Source organism: Rhinolophus hipposideros (assembly GCF_964194185.1).
Source record: "Rhinolophus hipposideros genome assembly, chromosome: 4".
NCBI lineage: Eukaryota > Metazoa > Chordata > Mammalia > Chiroptera > Rhinolophidae > Rhinolophus > Rhinolophus hipposideros.
In genome coordinates, this window is record NC_138050.1 from 65258679 (window position 1) to 65283551 (window position 24873).

At 36.9% G+C, this 24873-nt stretch overlaps 1 protein-coding gene and 1 long non-coding RNA gene across 3 annotated transcripts in view; one reads left to right on the top strand and one right to left on the bottom strand.

Annotated features, from left to right (window-relative positions):
* Nucleotides 1-54: 54 nt before the first annotated feature.
* DNAJC3 (DnaJ heat shock protein family (Hsp40) member C3) overlaps nt 55-24873 on the bottom strand; it is a 61801-nt gene continuing 36982 nt past the window's right edge. For both annotated transcript variants that reach the window (XM_081047051.1, XM_081047052.1), the window contains 8 exons: nt 21353-21505; nt 19507-19688; nt 18952-19071; nt 17207-17312; nt 17005-17125; nt 6509-6641; nt 5518-5666; nt 55-3881 (listed from right to left, as the gene is read on the bottom strand). In XM_081047051.1, the coding sequence (XP_080903177.1) occupies nt 3724-3881; nt 5518-5666; nt 6509-6641; nt 17005-17125; nt 17207-17312; nt 18952-19071; nt 19507-19688; nt 21353-21505 (1122 nt within the window). In that variant the 3' untranslated portion in view covers nt 55-3723. The remainder of the gene's footprint in view (nt 3882-5517; nt 5667-6508; nt 6642-17004; nt 17126-17206; nt 17313-18951; nt 19072-19506; nt 19689-21352; nt 21506-24873) is intronic.
* On the top strand, nt 1399-24278 carry LOC308497030. Its single transcript, XR_013993254.1, has 7 exons — nt 1399-1528; nt 1640-1830; nt 3753-3910; nt 5019-6660; nt 7226-7350; nt 18450-18518; nt 23857-24278. It is a non-coding gene; the product is annotated as an uncharacterized lncRNA (long non-coding RNA).

Sequence of the window (24873 nt, forward strand, 5' to 3'; positions counted from 1 at the left end):
TGGAAAGTAGACTTCTCCAAAAGACTAAAAATGAATCGAAAGCAAAAAATGTACTGATTTTGACCATAAATATTTTTATTAAATGTGAAAATACACGGGCATAAAAATAGTACCCATATTTGTAGACATGTCTGAGACCATTTCAACTAATTTTCGATTTTTTTTATTAAAATACTAAATTGAGATGGATTAGGGTATTTAGTCTTGTCTCATTCAAGGCCAACTGTAGCCTTACAGTAAGAGTAATATTTTTCACTTCTCAAACATCTCCAGTTTTTACCTTCTCTGCACTCTGCTTTCCACAACAGGTAAGAGGTTCAACCACGGCATGGATGAGTGCAACAAAATCTGTTACTATACACAAAGCCACGCAGTGGCTAATTTTACTCTCAAATCATTCAGCAAATGAGATCATCTGTTAAAAAAAATTATCCCCACCTATTAACAATATTTGCAATTACAGAGTAAACTCTACTAAAAGGAATGATCTGATTTAGAATAAGGATATTATTTGTTGACAAATTAGCATTTGCCTTCTTATTTAATAAATATGGAAAAGTAAAGTACATTCAACAAAGTTGCATGAATTTCTCTAGGAGATACCACTGATGTGTGTACTCAGTGAAAACTTTGCAAGGCCTGTCACCAGTGCCCTGTGCCTTTAAGTCAGCTGGCCTAACGCAGACCTGACTGAGGAACCATTTTTAACCTAAGCGTCTTATGCATTTTTTTCATGGTATATTTCACATACAACTTCTGACCAATTTCATACCTTTAAAGGTGAAATCTTAAATTTTCCACCATGAATAGAAAACGGTGCCAATTTCAAATTGTGGTTCTATTAACTTTTTTTTTTCCTACTAGGTTATTAGGAGTATTTTTCTCTTAAAAAGTTTGTGGGTAGTTTTTACATTCCATTATCAGAGTCCCCAAAAGTTCTGTTTCCATACTGATACTTAAAACTTTTAATACTGAGTAGATACTTTAAAATTAGTATTGTTATATCCAAGTCACATCAGTAAATTACTGGTTTTCATTTATCCATGGTAAGAAAGCACAAACTTTCAGAAGTGAGCAATAAATTAATTTATTCTCTTTTTAGAACCTTTTCACATTTATAGGCTGATGTGTTTAATACTTGCTGCTGCGGAAAATATCCGCAATGTACAGACCAGCGACACTTCACTTCCAGAGCTCACCAAGAAGGAAGGAGTTTACGAAGGAATATAATACAGGTAAGGCGAGTGCACCCCTGATTTCACTTTTCCAGAAAGAGCCGTAAGTTACTGGGCGCCTGCAGTCTGCAAAAAGAGACCAGAGGGCGGTAAGTGAAAGTACACTAAACACAAGCCCAGCGCTTTCTCTGTCATCTGAGTCCCATGGCATCACGATCTCCATCAGGCCGGCAAGAGGAACGACTATCCCTTGACACACGTTTTTCTTCCTGTTAAAGAAACATGGAGTGACCACCGTCTTCCCGTTCAGGTGGATGCCAGAGACTGATGCCCATCAAGGCTGGAACTGAAAGGTCGGTGTTTCCTTCATTAGTCAGCAAAGCAACAAATGCCAGAAAATTACTTTCTCTCAGTGGCGTTGGCACTTGGCATGATAGCTTCTACTCTTTCTTCTCTGAAAACAGGCAAAGAACTCTGCACGTTACGATGACTTACTTAAATCCACAGTAAGACTTTACAAAGAGAAAGGTGTGCAAACAGCAGGTTGCAGGCAGCGAGGGTGTGCGGGGTGCAGAGCCCACGCAGCCGTCCCAACCCTCCTGACTCCCTCTGGCTCCGTGTTGTGGGCAACTTCTCATCCTCTCTGAAGGGAAAGGCAAGTGACTTGATATTTCCTTTGTTCTGACTGTGTGTGAAAATTCTTCATTTTGAAAGTAGATAGAGGCCAGTGTTAGATTTCAAAGAGGTCACAGTGACAGTACATACAAAAGAACCAGCTTGGAAAAAAAAGTATTTCTTACGTAAGTAATGAGATTACTGAGATTAAATAAACAAAAATGAATCTTCCTTAGAAATTACTGTCGCAATGGCTTGAATTTGGAGACTTTAAAACAAAATGAAAGCTGCAAGCTGTTCACTAGTTTTCAAAATGCATTAAGTTTATTGGTAAGAAATATAGATTTCTAAATAGACGCAAAAAGCACTTACGTGTTTTCCCCAACTAAACTATTTGACTTTTGTCTCTCAGTTTAAAAAAATTTTTTCCACATTTCAGGATGACTAGAAGAAAATGATTTGTGCTTGGCTGTTGTGGATATTACTGGTCAGGATGCCACCCACAACTAAAATTAAAATGCTTGATTTCATAAAAACCATATATTAGACCCATACGGCTTAAAATGCTTCAAAATGCTCTGAGGCAAACACAAAAACCTTTCTAGAATAAAGGTAATAATTCTTATCTAAAGTAATTTTCTTAGATTTTAAATGCAGCATCAATAGTTCCATAAATATTTAATGTTCTTGATTAAACACTCATTTTTTTAAGGAAAAAAATTATCGAATATACAAAGATTGAATAGTTCATTTCTTAAAGGGTAAGAAGGTATCCAAAGAAAAGTTGCCATGGTGATAGTGGAAATATAGCCAGAGCTGACTAGATTTGTAAACCTGTGTTTTTTTCTAGGCAGGAGAACATCTAGAGGCATCAAGGTCTGGTAAAGGGACAGATCTGCTATTTAGCGCCCATCTTAAACAGGTCCCACATGCAGGTCACTACAGCCCCAAAGGGTCAGCCGGGAGCTAAGAGAAGCTGTGCCACTGTATTTATTAAAAGTGGGAAATGGTATGCTATTTATGTTGACTAAGCAACTTTACATTTCTAAGCCAATCCTGTTACAGGAAATTCTGTTTAACTCACAACTTCAGTTGTTAAAAGTATTTCACTCTGCAGTTCAGCAATATTATTTTAAATACCACTGCTGTATTAGCTGAACTGATTTTATACATAACTTATCTTTTAAGTTAATGTGTTAGTTTCATATTAAACAAAAGGACCCAGAGGTTTTACAATTAATTCTATTTCAGTGGTTTTCAGTATTCTATTGCAGGTACTAAACAAAAAAATAATACAAAGTATATGCTTATCATCAATCCAAGTTTAAACCTGGCTATACCAACTACCATTTCGTAGCAGGTTCTCTAAAAGATGGGTTCTGCCCTCCTTCAGTGACAGCCATGTTCATGCTATAGGGAGATGGAAGTGCGTGTGGCTCTGTAATTTAACAAATATTTGCAAGTCACTGGACTGACCAAAATCTAAGCAAAGTTGTCCCTAAGAACATATAGCTCAAAATGTCAATCTTCTCGTTAAGAATACTGAATACAACCCATGCTCAGGAAGTTGGCAGCTCCTTCTTATCCACATAGGCACTGACATACTATGCCAGGCAATTTTTACGGGCCGCAGTGTAGAAAAATAGAAACTATGTGAGCACTCCCACAGGTGAGCCTGCCTCAGACCACTGCTTCCAGACAGTCACAACATATACACAGGCTATTTGGTCAGAAATAGAACATCCCTCGCTTCCCTGCCCTCAAAAACCCATCAACCTCAAGTGTAAAATGGTAAGAACAAATTTTTCCTAGAAAACAACTCTTTGGTCATGGACAAACTAAAAGATTTGAAATTTTCATTAGGATCCTGGAACAAGGTTTCTTTGTTTTTAATCTTTAAAAAATTAAGGAAGAACAACAAATAACAGCTGGTTTAATTGAAGTGGAATTTAAATCGAAAAGGTCCGCCTGAGCTGAAAGGATTGAAGCCTTGCCATGAGTTCCAGCTCCTGTGGAAAGGGCTGCCGCCGCCACCTTGTTGGCTCTCCGCATCGAGGGGATCTTCTCCGTCATCAAACTTCTTCCTCATTTCTGGAAGAGGAAGCAGCAAAGTGAGACAGGTATTGACTCAGGTGTGGGGATGGGACTGCGGACGTTACTTTTCAGTACTCTAAACAGTTGTGCCCGATACTCAAATCTGGGTTCTCCCAGGTCCACCCAGATAGCACACTAGAGAAACACCAGTCACAGAGAAGAGGGTGAGGGCCACGGTGGAAAATGGTGGTCACTGAAATTCAGGCCCCTAAATCTTCTCTCCTCACAAGAAGCTCCCCAAGGAAATGCTTCTCTGGAAAAAATGAGTAAGTGCAGAGAAGGAGACCTCCAAAAGTCCTACCCTTCTGACTGGCCCGTGTTACCAACCTACCCCGACAATGACGTCAGCCCCCACAACCTCCTCAACCCACCGGGCTTCCTAGTGTTCACCATTAAAATGGAATAGAGCTAAGGTTCTTAAGACCTGAGGGCAGCAATACCACCGCCACTGCCGGGGAACTCCCTGATGAGAGCGAGACCAATGCAGGCAAATGGGAGAAAATACAGATGGCAGAAGAGCAAGCTAGTATCCTCAGAGATGAGAAAAGGCTATTTCATCCTTAAAATAAGAACAGAGGCTAAGAAAAAGTAACAGAGAACAAGAGCGAGCTCTTAGTGATTAGAAATGCAGTTCTGTTCTCAGTGCCTGCCTTTGTGACTGTCGGCTTCAACTCCCCTGGTTAGCTTCCTGCTGCCCTTAGAGCTCAGCTCTAGACTCCGTCCCCAGGAAGATTCCCAGCTCCCTAGCTAAGGCAGCTGCCCCTCCTGCACTGCACTAGCTAAGAGGACAGAACCATTCAGGGGATGTTGGGGACAAACAGTACATATCCTACTCATTAAGTACACTTGTGTCTCCCTTACTGGATTATAAATTACTTGAGAACAAAGGACTTTTTAACTTCAATTCCATAGTGTAGTAGATTGTTCAAGAAATATTAGTCAAATGGGCATAAAATATGACTTCCTCCTTATTTTTGTTGCAGTTGTCTAACTCAAGTCGTAGCTTCTGCACCCAGTGACATGGAAAGCCACAAAAAGCAGTAGAAATTAGCTAAACATCAAATTCCCCCTGGAAATGTCACTGTATTGTTCAATATTACCTAAATTCTTAGCTGTCTCACTCTTATTTTCCAGGCCATGTTAGCAGATGACAAATCTAACGGACACCAATTTAGGGCAAGGTTCCTGGGGAACACACACATGGGCTCAGACATGCTCTCCGCCCACTACCGCACATTCCAGCCTGGTAACTGGTCTCCTGATCAAGTCCCTGTTCGTCTGGTACATAGAATTCATCACTGATCTGCGGAGTAGGAAGGAATCTAAGAGACTGCCTAAAAAGTTTTAGTAACTTTTGTCAAGTAGAGATGAGAGGCCAACTAAGGCCTATCGATTCCACATTTGTTGGTGTTTTCACTATGCTGTGAATATGAGGGTCCCTGGCCCTGACAGGGTACACCTAAAACTGGACTTCGGAAACTGCAAGGCCAGGACCAGTCACCAGCCTCCGAAGAGAGCCCCAGAGCTGCCTGCCGTCCGCTCTGACACTGCTTCTGAGACGGGCAAAGGAAGTCTCCGAGCGGTCACCCATTCAGCCATTTTAAAAGGAGAAAACGTTCAAGTCAAGCAATACCTGGATCAGAGAGTACTTCTTTAGCAGCTGCTATGTCAATGAATTTTTTCTCAGCTTTCTTCTTTTCTTCCTCATTCTGGAAGTTATCTGGGTGCCACTGCAGTGCTAATTTTCGATATGCTTTAATGATTTCTTGCTTTTTGGCATTTCTGATGGGCATTAAAATTGATTAATAATTAGTTAAGAAGTACCCAACACACTGCCAGAAAAAAATAGACAGTTAAGATCCCACTGGCAACCTAGCAGCCTTGTTTTCCCATAGTGCCAATGGTGCCCCAGGCTGAATGTCTGATATACAGCCCTGGGTGATCATTACCGCGGTCCAGGCTGCCTTATATACTCGTTCACTAAGGTGAGGATCTCACTGGGAATCAATTAAAGTACTCCTGATCTTTACAATTTTCCCTTTAAAAAAAATCACAAACTTTCTGAATTTCCAAGCTGCCATGATTTAATTCTCAGTATTGAGAGAGAGATTTGGACTCTTTGAACCACACTTTTTGTTTCTGGATTAGCTTACTTTATAAGAGTAATTAAAAGGTCGGTGATTGTTCAGAGAAGGTGGGTCTTATATTAAAACACGTATATCTCTCAGTACCTGTAAGTTGATTCTAACAGTGCCACTTTATTTTAGGCGTAGAGGATGTTCTTTTCCCCATCCCCTCCCCACCTCCTAGCCCCACCAAAAGAAAGCTCACTCCTACCTCTTTACCCTTAATAAATTCAGGCCTAGAACCGATTCATGCTACAGTGTCATATCTTTGTCACCAACTATTAATTCTCCATTGTTGCATTTCTAGTCTCTATCAAAATTGTAATATATGCAAAATAAGATAAAACTGTTAGTTTAATCTATGAGTGAAATTAGTTTAATCTATGAGTGAAATTACATAAGGAAAGGAAATGAACCCGAGAGAAAAATGAGGAGCAATGATTAGCTTTAAAACAGTTGATTAAAAGTAACAATGTAAATTTTAAATTAATAATTCACCTTTTTACTCCCAAGATTTTATAATAATCTCGTTTCTGCGACTGTTTCAATAGTCTTTGTGCTTTCTCTAGACCTTCCCGAATCTGCTGATCATTTTCATTGTGTTCCTGAGCAGTTTCATAATCCTGAATAGCTGTCAAAATATGTTTAAGGTAATGCGGTTAAAAGGAATTACAACTTGTAACCTTTACTTATCCTGCAACATTGGTACTGAAGACACCACCCGCAGCCCCTTCACTCGTTTGCCACGACTGCTCTGGGCCTAAGTGAGACCACCTCTGTAATTTTGTACACAAACTTACAAAAGCCGTACACAAGGAGGAATTCAGTAGCTTATTACTCCCAGTCAGTACAATTCACTGCTGTTTATTTGCCCACCCTCCCACATTATCGTCACACCTTTCAGGTGTTTGAGCATCAGCACTTCATACAAAGCAATCTTACCATCAGTAAGATTAAAATGACAGTTACCCAGGAAAATAATGGCAAAGAAAATCTGCATGGTCAGCTACAGGGTCCACAGCACAGAATTAGAGGCTTAGAAAGGGAGCGAGAGGAACCACCAGCAGTCAGAATCACTGAGTCACCCACAGATTCCAACACAGACTATTACAACCTGATTTTTAAGTATCACTCAAAACAGAAAACCATACATACAGTCCTAGTATGGGAAGTCTGATACCAATCCATATTGTATCTCTTTTTTAAAATATTTAGAAAATACAAGTCATCTGGATCTCTAATATCATGCAGGAAAGAGTGAACACAGCAGGCCTGAGACTGTTACCTTTAGAAAACTCTGCTGGCAAGCTGGATTTCAGGAGTGTTCCCAACATTCCCTGGTAAGAATGCTGAAACTGTACAAACAACGTAGTTTATACTAAATGTCTTCTTTCCTTCTAGAAGTCTGGAACTTTGGTATGAAATAGGCAGGAGGTCACCAGCGCCCAATAAAAACACTGGGCATGAGTTTCTAACAAGCTTCCCTGGTAGACAGCACTTCACACGTGTTGAAGAATTAGCTTGTGCTATATGGTTTCACAGAAAGAGATGCTTGGAATCTTCCACCTGTTTTCCTCTCAACTTTGCCCCATGAGCCTTCTCCCTCTGTTGATCTGACTTTATATCTTTTCTGGAATAAATCTTAGCCCCGAGTACAACTATATGCTAAGTCCCATCCACCAACAAAAATTTTTCTCAATGTCCTCCCTGGATAGACATCTCAAATAATGGATTGTTGGGTTCAAATTCTAGTTTTTACGAAAATGCATTTCATTATGGGAAAAGACATTCTATGGATAACATCTCTGAATGTTCAGAGACGTTAATGTTCAGGGTGTTATCCAGAGCTGTCTTTTCCCATAGCAAAATTGGCAATTGCTAATCCTGAAGAAGGTTTAGGAAGGCACCTTGGGCAGATTAAAATGAGAAAGGTATTGGGATAAGATCAACACACGTAGTAGTTAGCCGATACCATATAGAAAACCGAACCAATACTACCATTGGTCCATGGGGGTAGGAGAGGGCCTAAGCTTTTATCCTAATTCCTGCCTCAATGCATTAATATTAAATATTAATGTCACCCAACCCATAGTGACAACGTAAAATACCTTTGCAATTTAGTACACAAACCCATAATAAATAGTAGTGAGGTTTAACTTTGAATACCCATAGCACTTGATATCAGCCTAGTAAGGAAAAATTCTGAAGGAATTTAATCCAAGGGGAAAATGTTTCAATGCATGTAATTTTGCTACTTATGCAAACTCTACATTCAAAACATGTTTTAAATCTTCAGAGTATCTCCCACAAAGCTGGCTTCTATATTCCTATATTAAAACTTAAGGTAGATACATTTTTTTCCATTTAGAAAAAATATAAAATTATAGGTTTCCTAAATTCACAGGTAACTAATTAGAAACTTAATATGGATGATATAAGACTTCCCATGGACATAAACTACATAGATAATTTTTAACTATTTCAGATTCCATTCTCCAAGGGGTGTCTTCAAAATAAAAAATGATACCCAGTTATGTTTATCTCATACCACACTGAGCAGCTGTGAAAAGTAGGCTAAGCCAGAAACATTAAGGCCCTGAACAAACAGTACAGCACATATTAGCTAATTCACTTTATAAACTCTGAATCTAAAACATTTTCTCCTCCCCAAAGTTTTTCTTCCGTATTCCCCTCACTCAGTTCTTAAGGAGCAAACAACCAGATCAAGATGGCAGCGTGGATAAACAGGAGTTTGCCAGCCCTCCACCCCACTATCCCACGCAAATGATAAAAACATAACCACAGCAGCACTGAACACAGAAGACAAGAATTATGATAAGTTTCTGGAACAGAGACTGCAAATGGGATGTTAATAATGAATAAGCCTAAGTAGAAAGGGCCACAATCCACATATAAATTGAAAGAGGCCCTTGCAGATTTGGAAGCCATTCGTGTCGGCCAAGGATCCTCAGCTTAGCACGCCAGAGGAGCTTTAAGGCACCATCAGGATAGTCTGTGGGTGACTGCAGAATGGCCGGGCAGCGCTCTCCTCACATGTGGAGCAGCTACAGCATCCACCTCACCGGGCACCCAGAACCAGGAGAATGAAAGCTGTGCTTCCAGCAGGCCCCTGATACAGCTTCCGGGACCGGGAGGAGGTGCAGAACTGGGCCCACAGGCACTCAAGACCTCTACAACACACCCGGAACAAACAAAGGAAGGGCAGTTCCATCCAGAATTTAAACACACCAAAGGGCTCCACCTGAGAAGTAAGAGTAAAATGAGTAAAGCCCTGCTCATTTTGGCAACTGGGCAAGATGGCAAGTGCCGTAGGGGAAGTCTTCCAGTGAACAGGTCCTACCCACGTGAAGTCTGCAGTGAGCTCGCCAATACAGAGAAGCGTTTAAATGACAGATATGCACAGTTGCAAATGACTGCCCTTTCTCTCTTACACCACCAATCCATTATCAAATCCCAAATCAGCTTCCCTTCAACAGAATTTAACTACTTCTCACCATTTCCACAATTACCTGTGATTCAGTCCATAATTCATGCACCTGAATAGCTGTAATAGTTTTTCAACAGCTCTCCCCAGCTTCCGCCCTATTCCCCTAAAAGTCTATCCTCGTACAATACAAGGACCTTAGACAGGCTTTTAAATAGTACATTAAACTTTCAAGATAAATATGCCCATGGAACACCAATTTTCTCATCCTGGATATCATACAAAACAAAGCAAGGTAAAAGGGGGCAAGGGAGCTCCATTTTCAGCAAAACAAAGAAACTGTACAAGGGCTGCTACAATTAGCTAATATCAGCCATGAATCCAAAATGGGGGGGGGAGCAAATAGTGAAAAAAGCCCAATGGCAAGAGATAACAGAAAATGTCGGCAAAATACATTTTCCATGAGTATGGACTCCTGTATCTTTTGCATATTCCAAGAACCATGACATCTAGAGCAAACATGGTGGAGAGAAAGCATAGACCTTAGTAGAGAAGACAGGAAAAGAAGAGACTACAATAAGTGAGAAGAACAGCCCTGAGAATAACAGGGCAGCACATCGCAGGAAGCTCAGCAACTATGTGCTCTCTGAAGGTGAGGGCAAAAGATACACCCCTTTGGTGTAGCAAAGGAAGTGGGCAGGGGGCAGCAGGGCTGGCAGCAGACGACCTCCTGGACACAGTTAAGTTCAGAGAAGCAGAGGACAGGGCTATACAGAAAGGCCATTTTAGCAGGAAGCAGAATGTCTATGGAAACAGTGAAGCAGAGAGTACATTGCAAGTGTGAAGTACAGAAGGTGACCTGTCCCCAGCGCCCTTTTCATACCCCCAAAGGACTTTCCCACAGGTGACTAGGAAAGGGTAATTCAAGTCATTCTGTGATGAGTAACACTTTTTAATGGCATCAATTCAAAGATACTTAATTTTAAATTAAAACAGGAAAAAAAGTGCACCAAAATTTACCAGATGGACTTGCATCAGGAGAACAATAGCCAAACAATATGTGACAATTCTGAGCAAACATCATGGCATGAATCATTAAAGCTTAATTCAGTCACCTCTATTAAGAGTAATCTAAAGGAATAAGAACTCAGCAAAGAGATAGTAAGATGAGGAGATAAAAATGTGAGTAGTCAAAACTCAAGAAAAATAAGGACAAAAACTATCACCGAAGTGAAGATGAAATGAAGGAGGGCAAAAGAGAAGAATTATATGGGGGAAAAATAAGGACCCAACAAAATGGAATGAAAATAGAGTGTTTAAAAAAGACTAGGAAAAAAATTGTAGCTATAGATGACAAGCAAAGAGAATACAACTTATAATTAGACCTTTGAAGCAGAAAACCAAACCAACAGAACAAAACAGATTAAATTTAAGAAAACTTTCCTAAAATAAAAGATAAATCTATTCAAAGGGCATACATGTGCATGATCAACTTTAACATATATCCTAGTAATTAACACACTTGAAAGATAAGGGCTGTTTGGATGGCCAGGAAAAACAAACAAACAAACAAAAAAAAACCTGGCCCCAGATTTTCCATTCAGTGCCCAAAAAGAATGGAACAGTAACTTCAAGATATACAGAAAATTTATGAACAAAGGATTTTATTATCTAGCTAAACCATCCTTCCAGTATAAAAGGTACAAACAGCTTTGAAGATAGAAGAAAAACAGCTCTCTCCTCTCAGTAACTGATGGGAAAACTAACAGAATATGCATTATTTTCAAGTACACATAGGATATTCAGCAAGACAGATACCATCCTGAACTACAAAACCAGTCCACATAAATTTAAAAGAAAACAAATCTAAATAAATTTAAAAGAAAGAAAATCACAGAGTATGTTCTCTGACTACAATGGAATTAAATTAGAAATCAATAATCAAGTAACCAAGAAACCACCAAATATTTGAAAATTAAAATACATCTAAATCCATGCATCAAAGAAAAAGAAGAGAAACTAGAATACATTTCAGTATGTTGATAACGAAAATAAAACAAAATGTGACTAGTGCAGCTTTAAATGCTTATATTAAAAATAAAAAAGGCCTAAAATCAATGAGCGTTCAACCTTAAGAAGCAAGAAATGCACCAAGTACACCCAAAGTAGGTCAGAGGAAAGAAGAGATCAATAAAATAATAGAGAAAAATCATAGAAAACATTATCAAATCCATAAGCAGGTTCTTTAACACCAACAATTTTGACCGAACTCTAGCTGCATTGATCAAGAGGAAAAATAGAAGATACAAATTATCACTATCAGAAATGAAAAGAGAAATAATCACTTCAGATCTTAGAAAGAGAATAATATGATAATATTACAAATTTCATGCCAACAGATTCAACAGTGTAGATGAAATGAACAAATTCTTCGAGAGACACAAGTTACATAAACTAACACAAGATGAAACAGAAAATATGAATAGCCCTGTAATTGATAAAAGAAATTGAGTTCATCATCAAAAACCTTCCTATTAAGAAAACTCCAGGACCAAGGTGATTTTACTGGTGAATTCTCTCAAACTTGAAAGAGGAAAAACACTACTAATCTTAACACAACTCTCTCAGAAAATAGAGAAGGGAACAATTTCTGACTGTTGAGTCTAGCACAACCTTAACACCAAAATCTGACAAAGATAATGTAAAAGAAGAAGTTACAGAGCAATATCCTTCATGAACAAATATTAGCAAATCAAATCCAGCAAAATCTGAAAAGGATAATACATTATGTCCAAGAAGGGTTTATATCCCAATAATTCAAGCTTGATTTAACCTTAGAAATGTCAGTGTAATTTACATCAACAGAATAAAGGAGAAAAATACAAATATATACATAACTCCTATAACTCAATAACAAAAAGAAATAACACATTTTGTTAAGTAGGTAAATATCTGAACATGTCACAAAAGAAGATATTTGAATATACCAGCAGAATATGAAAAAGTATTCAACAACCTTAGTCATCAAAAACACGTATCAAAGCCATGAGATGCCACACATCAAACTATAAAATTAAAAAGAATGACAACACCAAATGTTTGCAAGGATATAAAGCAACTGGCACTCTCACAGACTTTATTGATGGGAGTATAAAATATAAATTGCTTTTTAGAAAAGGGCCTAGTAGTTTCTTTAAAAACTAAACATGCACCTTACCCTGTGCCTCAGCAATTCCACTTCTAGATACTGACACAAACTAAATGAAAGCCTTTCTAAAAAGGCCCTGCAGAATGATGTTCATAGCAGCTTTTTTTTATAACCAGCCCAGGTGTCCATTACCAAGAGAATGGACAAAGTACTATGGTCACAAAAAGGAATGCTGTTCAGGGATAGGATTACAGTGAAACACTGAATGCCTTTCCCTCTTTCATAGTGGACAAGAAATAACAGTGCTTCCAGCCCACTAGCCGTTTTTAAAGTTTTATTAGAGCACATCATGTCCGTTTGTACTGCCTAAAGCTGCTCTTGCACAGCAGTGGCAGAGCTGAGTAGCAGCAATACAGACTGTGGTGCATAGAGCCTGTAGGTTTTACTCTGAGCCCTTTACAGAAAAAGTTTGCCAACTTTTGCTCTTCAGCAATAAAAAGGAATGAATTACCGATGTATGTAATAACATGAATAAATCTCAAAACCATGCTGAATAAAAGATGCCTTATACAAAAGAGGACATACTAATAGCTGACCCTTGAACAACACAGGGGTCAGGGGCACCGACCCCTCCCCCCTGCCCCGCAGAGTCCAAAATCCATGTATAACTTTTGACTCCCCAATAACCTAACTATAAATAGCCTATTAGGTTGATTGGAAGCCTTAATCATAAACAGTAGACTGACATTTGGTACGTTATATGTACCACAAATATAACAACAAAGTAAGCTAGAGAAAAACTTTGTTGTTATATTTGTGGTACATATAACAAAAATCATAACAGAAAATACATTTACAATATTTACTGAAAAAAAATCCGCATATAAGTGGACCCACAGTTCATACCCGTGTTGTTCGAGGGTCAGCTGTTGATAGGAAAATCTAGAATTGGCAAAACTAAGCTATGATGGAGAAAATCAAAACTGGCTGCCTCTGGGCGGCGAGATGGATACTGATTAGTAAGAGACAAGAGGGTAATGTAATACTTATATTTCCTAGGAGTTTGGGTTTGACAAAGACTCACTCTTTTGATCAAAACTTTGGTCAGGTTCCCCTCAGTTCTGACTAAGAAGCAATCTCAGGCTTTTTTCTCTATCCTTGTAGAATCCAGTTTGAGGAACAATCCTGCCAATCCATTCAGCTAAAACCCCCAACCCTGGTATTTGACCAAATTTGAATTTGATATCTGATCAAATTCCTCATCCCCTGTACAGGGATGCCTTCAGCAAGAGTTCAGTTGAGTCCCTCTAGCAAGAATCCCCCTTTTCCCTGATGTTTCCTTAGTCATTTTCCATCTTCTCACCCCACGCTGCTCCTTGGTTATAATTCCCCACTTGTCCTCGTTGGAGTCAGAGTTGAGCCCAATCTCTCGCTACAAGACCCCGCTGCCACATTCCCTGTATCTATCATGATACTCCTCCCACCTCCCTTGAATAAAGTCTTCCATAAGGTCTTTTACAAATGCCATGAATGTTGTTTTCTCTTTAACAGATTGCACAAGTATTAGAACCCAAATTGGTATGCCTAAAATTTGTGCATTTCATTGTATCTAAAAATACCCCTTCCCCAAAAAAGGAAAACAGTAAACAAATTCTAGTTAATAATATACAAGTTGAAGTATTTGGGGAAAAGTAAATTAAAGTTGACAACTTTTTTTTGAAACGTATCTGAAAAAGATGAACTGATGGATGGATCAAGGGATAAACAGATAAGTGTGATAAAACATAATTTTAGTATCTAGAGGGTGAGGACATGAGTGTTCACTAAAATTCTCTCTATATGTGAAATTTCTCAATAAAATGTTGAAGGAAATGTTTACCTCCTGTGAAACTGTCATAATATATAGATAATGAAAATCAAGTCTTCTACTCCTGTTTTATACATATTCATCCTTAGACAACAAAGGGAAAGTTTTATCCAGCAACATTTAGAGCCTAATTACCATCACAGAAGTAAAGAAAACTGTAAGCTCTGTCTGACATTAAAGAGGGCTGAACAATTTAAAATCAAACTTCCATCAGTGCTTCTTACAGTAGACCACATTCTAACATTGAACTCTGAGGGCAAGCCTCGCCATTATATTTTAAGCTGATTTGAATAGTGATGAGACAAACTGTGTTTAATTCTGTACACAGGGACATGATGTGTGGCCTGCACTCTAAATGAATCTGACATATCAGTGTTCTCTATAAATGTGTTTATTGAAATTTTTAGTGGAAAACAGATAATAGTGCTAAACAAAGAATTTCAGTTCCTATCGGATTATGAAATTTTACATCTCGTGCTATAATTTCTCTTTCAATAGTTAAGAAATATCACCAACTGTGTTCAAAGCACTGGAATAGACAAACACAAATATAGGCCTTGTTCTGTGTGCTTAGTCTGTTTCTACCTAAGATGGTTAAGAAATTTGTAGGGTTTTCTTTCTTTCTCTTTTAAAGAAGCCACTTTACTATTTGAGGTCACACTTGTTTGTCTTGGGTAATCACAGTCTTGTTAACTGGCAAATAAAATGCCCACACAAAAACCTGTCTATGGTCTACTTCCATCTGTCCACACTCACCCTCTGTCCTGCTCCAGGGTGCCTGTCACCTCAAGGAAGGCAAAGGACCCTTTCATCCTCGCCTCTGGGCTTCTGTACCAGCTTTAGCTTGTCCCACACCTGGAACGTCCTTCCCTATTTTTTTTTCCTTAATACTTTTCTCAACACTTTACGCTTTTGATCATTTGGAAATTAAAAAAAAAAAAAAAACAGACTTTAAAGACCAAGCTATACATTAGTATTATGATTTTCTTTCAGAACTAAGCTGTCAAGTTTCCCTTAAAAAAAAGTTCCAAGTTACAAAGGCATTTTTCAAATTATATTTAACAAGCTACACGATTTAACTTTTTTTTTAATAACTAAGCTTTTTATACTCTGTGAAGTTACAGAAGCTGCAATTAGAACTGAAGGTTTATATACAGATGACGAAAGTACTTTTGATGAAGAGTTCCCAAAACTAACTGGAATACGAAACCTAGAGTAGAGCCATCTCACTGACTAGACACAAAAGCTCAAAAGTGAAAAAAACAAGTATGCTAATGGGCTCTTCCATGGAGATAACCTGCCTTATTGAAACATTCTTATGAATATTAAAACTTAGATTGATTGCATACATTTCAAGCCTCAATCAGACCTCAAGGACTATACTATAAAGATGTCACACAAATAGTAGTAATCAGAGCTGTCATCGTTCCCAGGAAACCACTTAGGAGCAAGATTCTAGTCAAATTGTGGAAAGCAGAAAAAGTGAATCATCAGTTTGCCTTAAAAAAGAGTACTACAAACTAATTGTAAGTGTAGTTATCTCATTCTTAGGACAGGTTTTATCATTGCTACAGGTGCATTCTTATTGTATTTAAAATTTTTCCATGATTACTAACTTATAATATGACTTTTTCATGACATTAATATTTAATACATATTATTTTGATAGCCACACACTCTTTTATTAAATAAATATTCAGCACCAAACTGAGGAACAAAAAGGATACCACAAAACAAGTTTCACTGTTTTCAATTAAAAATGACTTACCTGATTTGAAATAAAAACTTTGCAATAAAAGATATAAGGCTCACTTCTTTTAGAAACCATCTCATTTAAATGTTCGTAGTATATTGTCACATGAAGAAAGTCTTGTTTTCAAAAAATATATATTACTGCATATGCCTTGGTTTTCTTCCAAAAACAGGGCACTGCCTTTATTCAAGGTCCTTACAAGATCTAAGAGGAACCTCTGTTATTTCAACTTAAACAAATTAGGGTAAGCAGCTATCATACTGTTATTAAATAGCTTAGGGGGTCACAGAAGATCATTTTATAGTTAGGATTATAAGACATACATCTGTAGGCTGGATGTATAATATTTATACTGTGTATATGCATGGAATATGTATATATTCATATACATGCATAGAATATATACTAATATATATGAATAGAAAAAAGTCTGACAGATATAAATCCAAAATTAACAGTGATTATCTCTGGATGATATGAAAGCTATAATTTAAATTTTCTATTTTGTTATTTATCTTTTCTATCTTGTCTACAACAAAGAAAGTCTAAAATTTTTATTTATATATCCTACTGAACTGGTTTCAATAGAACTTTTTCCTTTCATGGTATTTTATCAAGTTCTAAGGAAGAATAATTTTAAAGTTCTCAGCCAGTTTTCTAAAATTTTCAAAATTTTCTTGTACTCTGGTAAATTTGTTCTAAACAACAGGATGTTAAACATGAGCTAATTTTCATATACATAAATTTTAGATATTGCAAATCAAATTCCTTATAGATTTACCTTCATCATACATTTCTTCTATTAAATAAGCCTCTGCTCGATCTTTCAGGGCATTCACATTGTCAGGTTCCATATTTAAAACTTCAGAACACACTCGAATAGCTTCAACAGGTTTTTCATCCTAAAAGGAAGTGAAAAAAGATTTATGGTTGCTATTCCATATGTTAGGTTTTTACATTTCTGGGAGCAAGTCAACTGTTACCTTAGAAAAGCAGTGGCAAATCCTTTCTTTTGAACGAATTGTATATTCGGAAACACTTGGCTCTGTTTTCATGACAGATTCATATTTGCTGGTCGCATCTGTGTATCTATTAAGTGAGCAAATCATGATGAGTAACAGTGAAATTCTATTTCGAGTCACAGAAAGGACCCACTTCTCTTCACTGTATGTTGCTTAATCAGTTCACCTGAACGAGCACATGCCTTCAAACACTGCTTTTATCTTATTAATCTACAGTATCAAGGAAGGTATTATCTGCAAACTAAGAGGGGATAAAACATCACCACAGAAAATGTATATCGACAAAGCATAGTTGTGAGTACCAATTAAACCAAGTGATGAATGTCTTTACAGAAAACCGCTCATGTATTGGAACTCAGTAAAACACTTTGCTAATGTTTCACTTACATGGAGCACTTTCCGCAAAATAGAAATAAGGTTTTATTTCTTGGTCACTATATACTTTCATGAAATAATGGAGCCCATTATATACATGCTATTTTATATCATGAATGTTAATAGTCACAATTAAGTACAATGTACTTTCTTGCAGAAGGAACCTGCTTAAATTCCTAACTTTACTAGATTTCTAAGAACAATAAAAACTATTTCAGCATCTTTTGAAAACTGGTGGAAAGTACTAGTCATGTTATACATTAAGTTACTTTCCTCAGTAATGGCAAACTGAGATATATTTATATATTTATATGCCACTATGGCACATTATTCCCAGTGTGCTGCAATCCTCCCTTTTAAATGCTGGTGTATTAAAACACAGCTCTAAATATAACATTTTAAAGAGAACCTAGCTATCAATGCCAAAATCCTAGTTGGGATATTGTTCTAAAGTTTTCCATGATGGAAAAACAACTGGAGAAAACTCCAGAGTATGTGAGACCTTGCTTTACTTCTTATAACTACGTGTGAAACTACATGTGAAATTAGCTTGAAATAAAAGTTCAATAAGAAAATACTGCACTTAAAAAACAGGCTAGCTATGAGAAGGTGGAAATGTACTTTCCCCAATTTGTCCAGTTAGGTACAATTAAATACCCCAGACATTACATATGTGTGTGTGTGTATATGTGTGTGTGTATATATATATGTATATACATGTGTGTATATATATTTACATATATATAATATATTGTATATGTGTGTGTGTGTGTGTGTGTATATATATATATATATATATATATTTTTTTTTTTTTTTTTAATATGAAAGACTCAGAAAGGGGGAGAGAAGAAGGTAGACCAGCTAGGAACCTCTGGACCTGAGGGAAAACACAGTGTGGTAAGTTCCCTGCATTTCTTTTTTGCTTCATATATCCCAGACTTGGAGCTATATACTCTGTATACATCTCTATCTAATTTTAATAATCAATGTATACGTCTGTCTCCCACACTAAACTATAAGCTTCTTAAGACTAAAAACTATAGTCATATGTATTTCATCACCCCTAGTACATAGTCAGTGCTTGATACAGGAGATATTCAATAAATATTTGGTGAAATATAAATAAACCTGCTGATAACAATACTATTATTTATATTCTGCCTTCAAAAAAAATGCACAGTTGTGGTAGTTTTGCTAAGGCCCAGTGCTACCTAGGATACTCCATCCTCAATAGCTAAATAGTTAAAAGAACAAGCAGTTCAACTGTTCTCCTGTGCCGACAAAAGACACATGAGGAAGTGCTAGATAGTCTAGACAAGCATATTCTTACCTGCCATCTCGGATGAGCTCTTCAGCTGACTCAATCAGCTTATTAAGTTTCTTTACTTGTTTATAGTGTGCAAAACACCTTTTATGATCCTGGTCAAGTTTAAGACATTCACGAACTTCACTGCTCATGTATTTAAAAAGAAGAAAATACTCCAAGTCAAAATAATCAATGCTTTCCATACTAAATACAAAAATCACAATAAAAGGTATTTTTTGTTTGTAACAATTAAACAAAACATACTGGCTTAATAATATACTTTTATATATGATGTACCATGCACACATTAATTCAAATGAAAATGGCTTAAGTTATACATTATTTTCCATTTTCCTCCTACAAATAGTACATATCTCCTATTTATTTTAATAAGCATACTTCATAAAAATAAACTATGTGGAAATAGAATAACTTAGGGATAACACAAAATATATAAATGGATATGGACTATGAAAACCTCAAGCATAATTTTATTAATATAAAATTTAAAAGAATGGGATGACTATCTTACAGCCAACAATAAAATGACGATGAGATGTGTATGTCACTAGAACTGACCTGAGGGACAGTTCATGGTCTCCTAGTTGGTAGTACAGTGTGCTGATCTTATAAAAAGCCTCAGTGTTGTCATTCTTCAATTTTGATGCAGCTTTTAAGTCACTTATCGCTTTCCTAGGTTCCCCTTCTTTTATAAAACATTCAGCTCGAAGTTCCCTTAGTTCTGCATCCCAAACACAAACCTTGAGAAACGAAAGAACTAGACTTTAAAAAACAGTAAGTTATGCATATTTATACTTACATTCCACATATTTTGTGTACATATTTATCAACATAAAACATCTTCAATTAATGTGATTTCTATATGGTAAATAGTATTTAAAAGTCTGATACAATTTGGATATGACAAAAATAATTAGATATGACAAAATAATTTCTTCAAGAAAATGTTAAATAAATTCTAACAGGGGAAAGATATATATACTAACAAGGCTGACCTCCTCCAATTATATAATTGTAAAATGTTGAAAATAAGAACATATGGAAGGTTGTTCCCAGTAAAGCGTATTTGATTTTGAAGAGAATATTCTGTAATAAGATTTTTGTATTTAATCAACAATTCTAATTTCTAGCATCAAAAAATAAAATCTGGGGTGGCCAGTTAGCCCAGTTGGTCAGAGCGTGGAGCTAATAATATCAAGGTTGCCGTTTCAATCCCCGCATGGGCCACAGTGAGCTGTGCCCATCTTAAAATTAAAAAAATAATAAAAATAAAATAAAATCTGGTTCTAAATTTGTAAAATTTGTAAAATATTTTTGTTCTGCTAATAACTAAAGGAAATTCTCTTTTCTAAAATGTCATCTCCTTGAAATTAAATTATCATATCATAAAAAGAAAAGAGAAAAACTATTTGAGAAGGTTGAGGCTTCATCATTTCTATTTTATTGAAAAACTGAAAATGTTTAGTAAATGCACTAGTATACTTCAAAATGTAAACCCAGAAACTCACCAATAAGGCCTGTGGAAATGTCTTTATATATATTTTAGAGCTGTTCTAAAGTCATGTCTATTTTTCACATATATTAAGATATCAAAATCAACATATATATACATAAATATCCTGAACAATAACCTAGTTCAGAATAGATAGTCTAATTACTGGAAGGTAAAAATTGTAACTTTGTCTTTCTTTAATAAAGAATTTGCAAAATAATTCAGTAAAATGTGAATTCCACTGGACTACATCACACGATTTCCTCTATAAAATTATCAAAGAAGTGCCCATTATGCATATATCACAAGTTTACTGCCAAAATTAAATGAAACTACATCAAAGTGCTATTAAAGTGGTAAATATGAATTACAATTGCTTTCATTTGAAAACTTTAGTAGACTTCTTTCTGAAAGCATTTTCATTAAGTCCTTCAGAGGCAAGGAAATTGTAGACTTAAATTTCCCAATCTAGAACCATCTGGATCCTATCAACTCTCATGTGCCTTCTTACCTAGAAAATTCTCACTTTAAATACTCCGATTTCCTCCCAAACATTATTTTTCCTTTTTCTTAACCAACTCTTTCATCTTTTACCCCCTTATTTAACCTCTAAGTCTTCTCCCCGCACCAAAAAATAAAAAAATAAAGTCAAACAACAATAGCAAAACAATGTATAAAAATATGTAACTCCCACTCCACAGCACATTCAATACGCTTAACTGAAAAGTTCAGTTCCAAATTTTGTTCTATATAAATACCACCTTTCACTTAAGAGCTGAAAGCCCAAGGACCAATCTGATTTTTATCCTTTCCAGGTTTTTTTGTGGTATATAACATGTCAAAGTGTATAAACAAGCCTTACAGTAAAAAAGCAGTGTTAGGATTGTCAGCTGTAGTATTTTAGACACTTACCTCTAAAATCTTATCAAGGAAGGTTATAGCAGCAGTATAATCCGAGCTTTCAAAAGCATCAAGTGCTTGTGAACGCAAACGCTGCATTTCATCACATTTTGTAAGTTGGGACTGGGCTTCCTTTTCTTCATTTTCACTTGGATTAGACTTGAGCTATAAGAATAAAAAGAAATTAAACAGGTTTTTAATCTCTTAAGTCTAATATCCACAGTATACACAAAGGTCTGACCATTCCAAATACTATGTTCATTGAGGGAGACGGGTAGAGACACTGGCAAAACTGGCTTGTCCAATGACTTGCTTCTGCTGCTGCCCCCATGGGAAGCAAAAGCAAAAGCATCTTCCACCGATACAGTACACAGAGCGAGCAGCGGAACTAGAGTCTACAGCCCTGGCTCCCCCAAATGTACCAGGAAGCAAATATATTCAGGGATGTGAAAAGGTAGAGAAGAATGAAGTAATAAGGAAAGCCTTTCTCACGTTCTGAAGTATAGCTCTAGTGCAAATAACTAGTTTTATGTATTTTTGCCTTCTAGTTATACTTCCCATTTTTTTTAAATAATGAAAAACAGGGAAACTGAGGGAGAGAGCGTTTTGTTTTTTAGAGGTTATAGGATAGAAAAAGATTTGATACTAGAGGGACTAAGATGTAATAAGAAAGGAAGAATTTACAGGGTAAAATAAGAGTAATACCTTATTAAAAGGCCTATGTGGTTTTAAGAGGTTTACAATATCTGTTTTAAAGTTATCGAGGTATAATTCATATACCATAAAATTCACTCATTTTGAATGCAATTCTATGACTTTTAATAAATTTACCACATTTGCAAACCTTCACCACAGTTTTAGACCGTTTCTGTCACCTCAAAAGATCCCTTGTGTCTGCTTACAGTTCGTCCCCACTCCCAGCCCAGTCTCGTGCACAGTGACTCTGAATTTCTTCCTCCAGATAGGAAATGTTAAGCTTAATGGCTGAGAAAAATTGGGTACTTACATTAAGAAGCTACTGACTTTTGGAGGGACTTTTTTAAGATTAGAGTTTATATGGAATAATTCCTGAAATCTAATATCCTAAGATGGGAAATTGTAGTTGATGGGTTCCAATTTTAGGTGAGGTGCAGATAACAGATTTTTCTAGAAATGTTTCTCCTTCAATGGACCAATCATACTACTTCCCCTTTTAGTAGATTTGATTTTTTAAAAACACCTCCACAGCTGCCTCACAGGAGACAATACTCCAAACAAGAAACCTTAAGACTATTATCATTTGGTAGAGGCTCTACATTTCACCGACTGTTTAGGATACTTTAGTTATTCTACTTTGTCTGTATAACCCGTTGACTTTTGAAGGACTCCAAGCATTCGTGGGTAACTAGGAATTTGATAACCTCAGTGCATTATGGGGGAGGACTGTCCCTACATGACTGAATTATCCAATTAAAGGGGTTGCTTTAGGGTCATGGCATGCTTGTCTAGGACTTAACCTTGGGGTGGTCTTGAATACTTCTGATAGACCACATTGGAAGGGGTATAAATTTGTGTGCGTTGTCACTTTGATCTCAGTAAAAGTAGTTTATGGGTAAGTTGCACTGCTGATCCTTTTTAGAGAGAATGTATAAGACAGCCACTTCTGGGTGGAATTTGCATCTTTTCTCTCCTAAACTTTAGAGTCTAATATATTCCACACAACTTTTCATGTTGGAAGGTGAGGGAGAGGAAAGTCCTAAATCTCAAGGTTGAGGATGGAGACCTCAGCCTCACTCCATGCTCAGACAATGGGAACAGGAAAGAGGGAATGAGCTTAGGTCATCTGGGCCTCCTGGGGGCTGGGAGGGAGGGAGGAAGAAGAGGAGGGGATTTTTCCAAGGAGGGAAGAAAAGAGTTTGAGAAAAACACTAAGGACTTATAATCCTAGACAGTTTCAGAGGGTTAAATGAGAGGAAGATTTTTCTCTCTTTCCACAAGGTTGCTGCCTCCTCCCAACTGCCCTCTCATGTTCTAAGATATTAATTTACATGTAGAAATACTGGACCCTGCTAGTATTTCCCTCCCTCCTTTTTTCATTTCTTGATATTCCTTCTCTTCTTTAGTGTCTTACATTTCTGACCCTTTCAGCCAAACCTCTCCCTATGACAATATTTTATTTCTTACCATTTACTGTGGTCACTGAGCTTTTGGATAAAAACCAGTAATAGTTACCGCATAGCGGTTGTGGAAAGAAGTAAGCTGCTCTATTTAATAGAAATCCCTATTTCTGAGACCTCAAATGAAAACAATGGATTGGTGGCCCCAAATGACCCCCACCTTCTGGAACTGAAGTCTTTGTGTGAACCCCTCCCATAGAGTATGGGATGGAGCTGTAACTTTTTAACGAACAGATATGACAAAGGTGATAGGATGTCACTTCTCTAATAAGGTACAAAACATTGTGACTTCCATCTTGCTAGTAATGTCTTTCTCTTGCTGTCAATCTCTTGCCTTCTCACTTGCTCACTCCAATGAAGCAAGCTGCCATGCTGTGAGATGTTTTATGAAGAAGCACACATAAGAAAGAACCAAAAGAACCTCTGGCCAACAGCTCAGAAAAAACTGAGGCCTTAGTCTAACAGCTCGAGAGGAACTAAATTCTGCCAACAACCAAGTGAGTTTGGGAGCCATTCCTCACCAGCCAAGCGTCCAGATGACACTGCAGCCTTATCTGACATCTTGACTACAAGAGAGCCTGGAGCAGAGCATCCAGCTACGCCTGCCCAGATTTCTGACCCTGGGACGGTAAAATCACAAATGCGCTGCTTCAAGCTGCTAACTGGGCAATTTGTTAAGCAGCAATACATAACTAATGAGGTACCATTTCTCAATGGCCAGGTTGTGAATATTTCCAAACAGATTTGTATTATTAATGTTTTAAAATAAAGACTGAATGGAGAAAAAAACAACTAAACAGAAATCCTGACTTTATTAATTATTATGTTCATTTTCTTCACCAATCAAAGGCGGGATAATAGTGATTACTACTGAACAGTAGTGACTGAGAAATTAAGATACTTTATATAACACAGGAAGTACTGCAAAAACACGATAATAAAAATTTCAAACTCCTTTTTTGAACTTTCTATAATATATAAACTCATTTATTCCCTGTAGCAGTGATTGTCAGAACTAACAAATGACCACATGCACTAGTTACAGCAGGAGTCACTGAGAGCTGGAAGAGAAACTAAACGACCTACGATCCTGTTTAGGACGAGGACAGCGGCTATGGACCTGAAGGGATGCTTATTTACACGAGACTCCGGCAGCAGAGTAATCTGTATACATAAAATAGGATAGTGTCACTGGAGCCAGAAAGAGATTAAGCATATTCAAACTTCTGCTCCATTATGTAAAATGTAGCTGAATATATCTATCTCGTTGTATATAGTTCTTTATTAGTAAGATGAAATCTTGAGTATGTTTAATAGGCTGGTAAATGCTCTTAAATACCATAAAAAGCTCGTTTAAGAGCATATAAAGCAAACAAG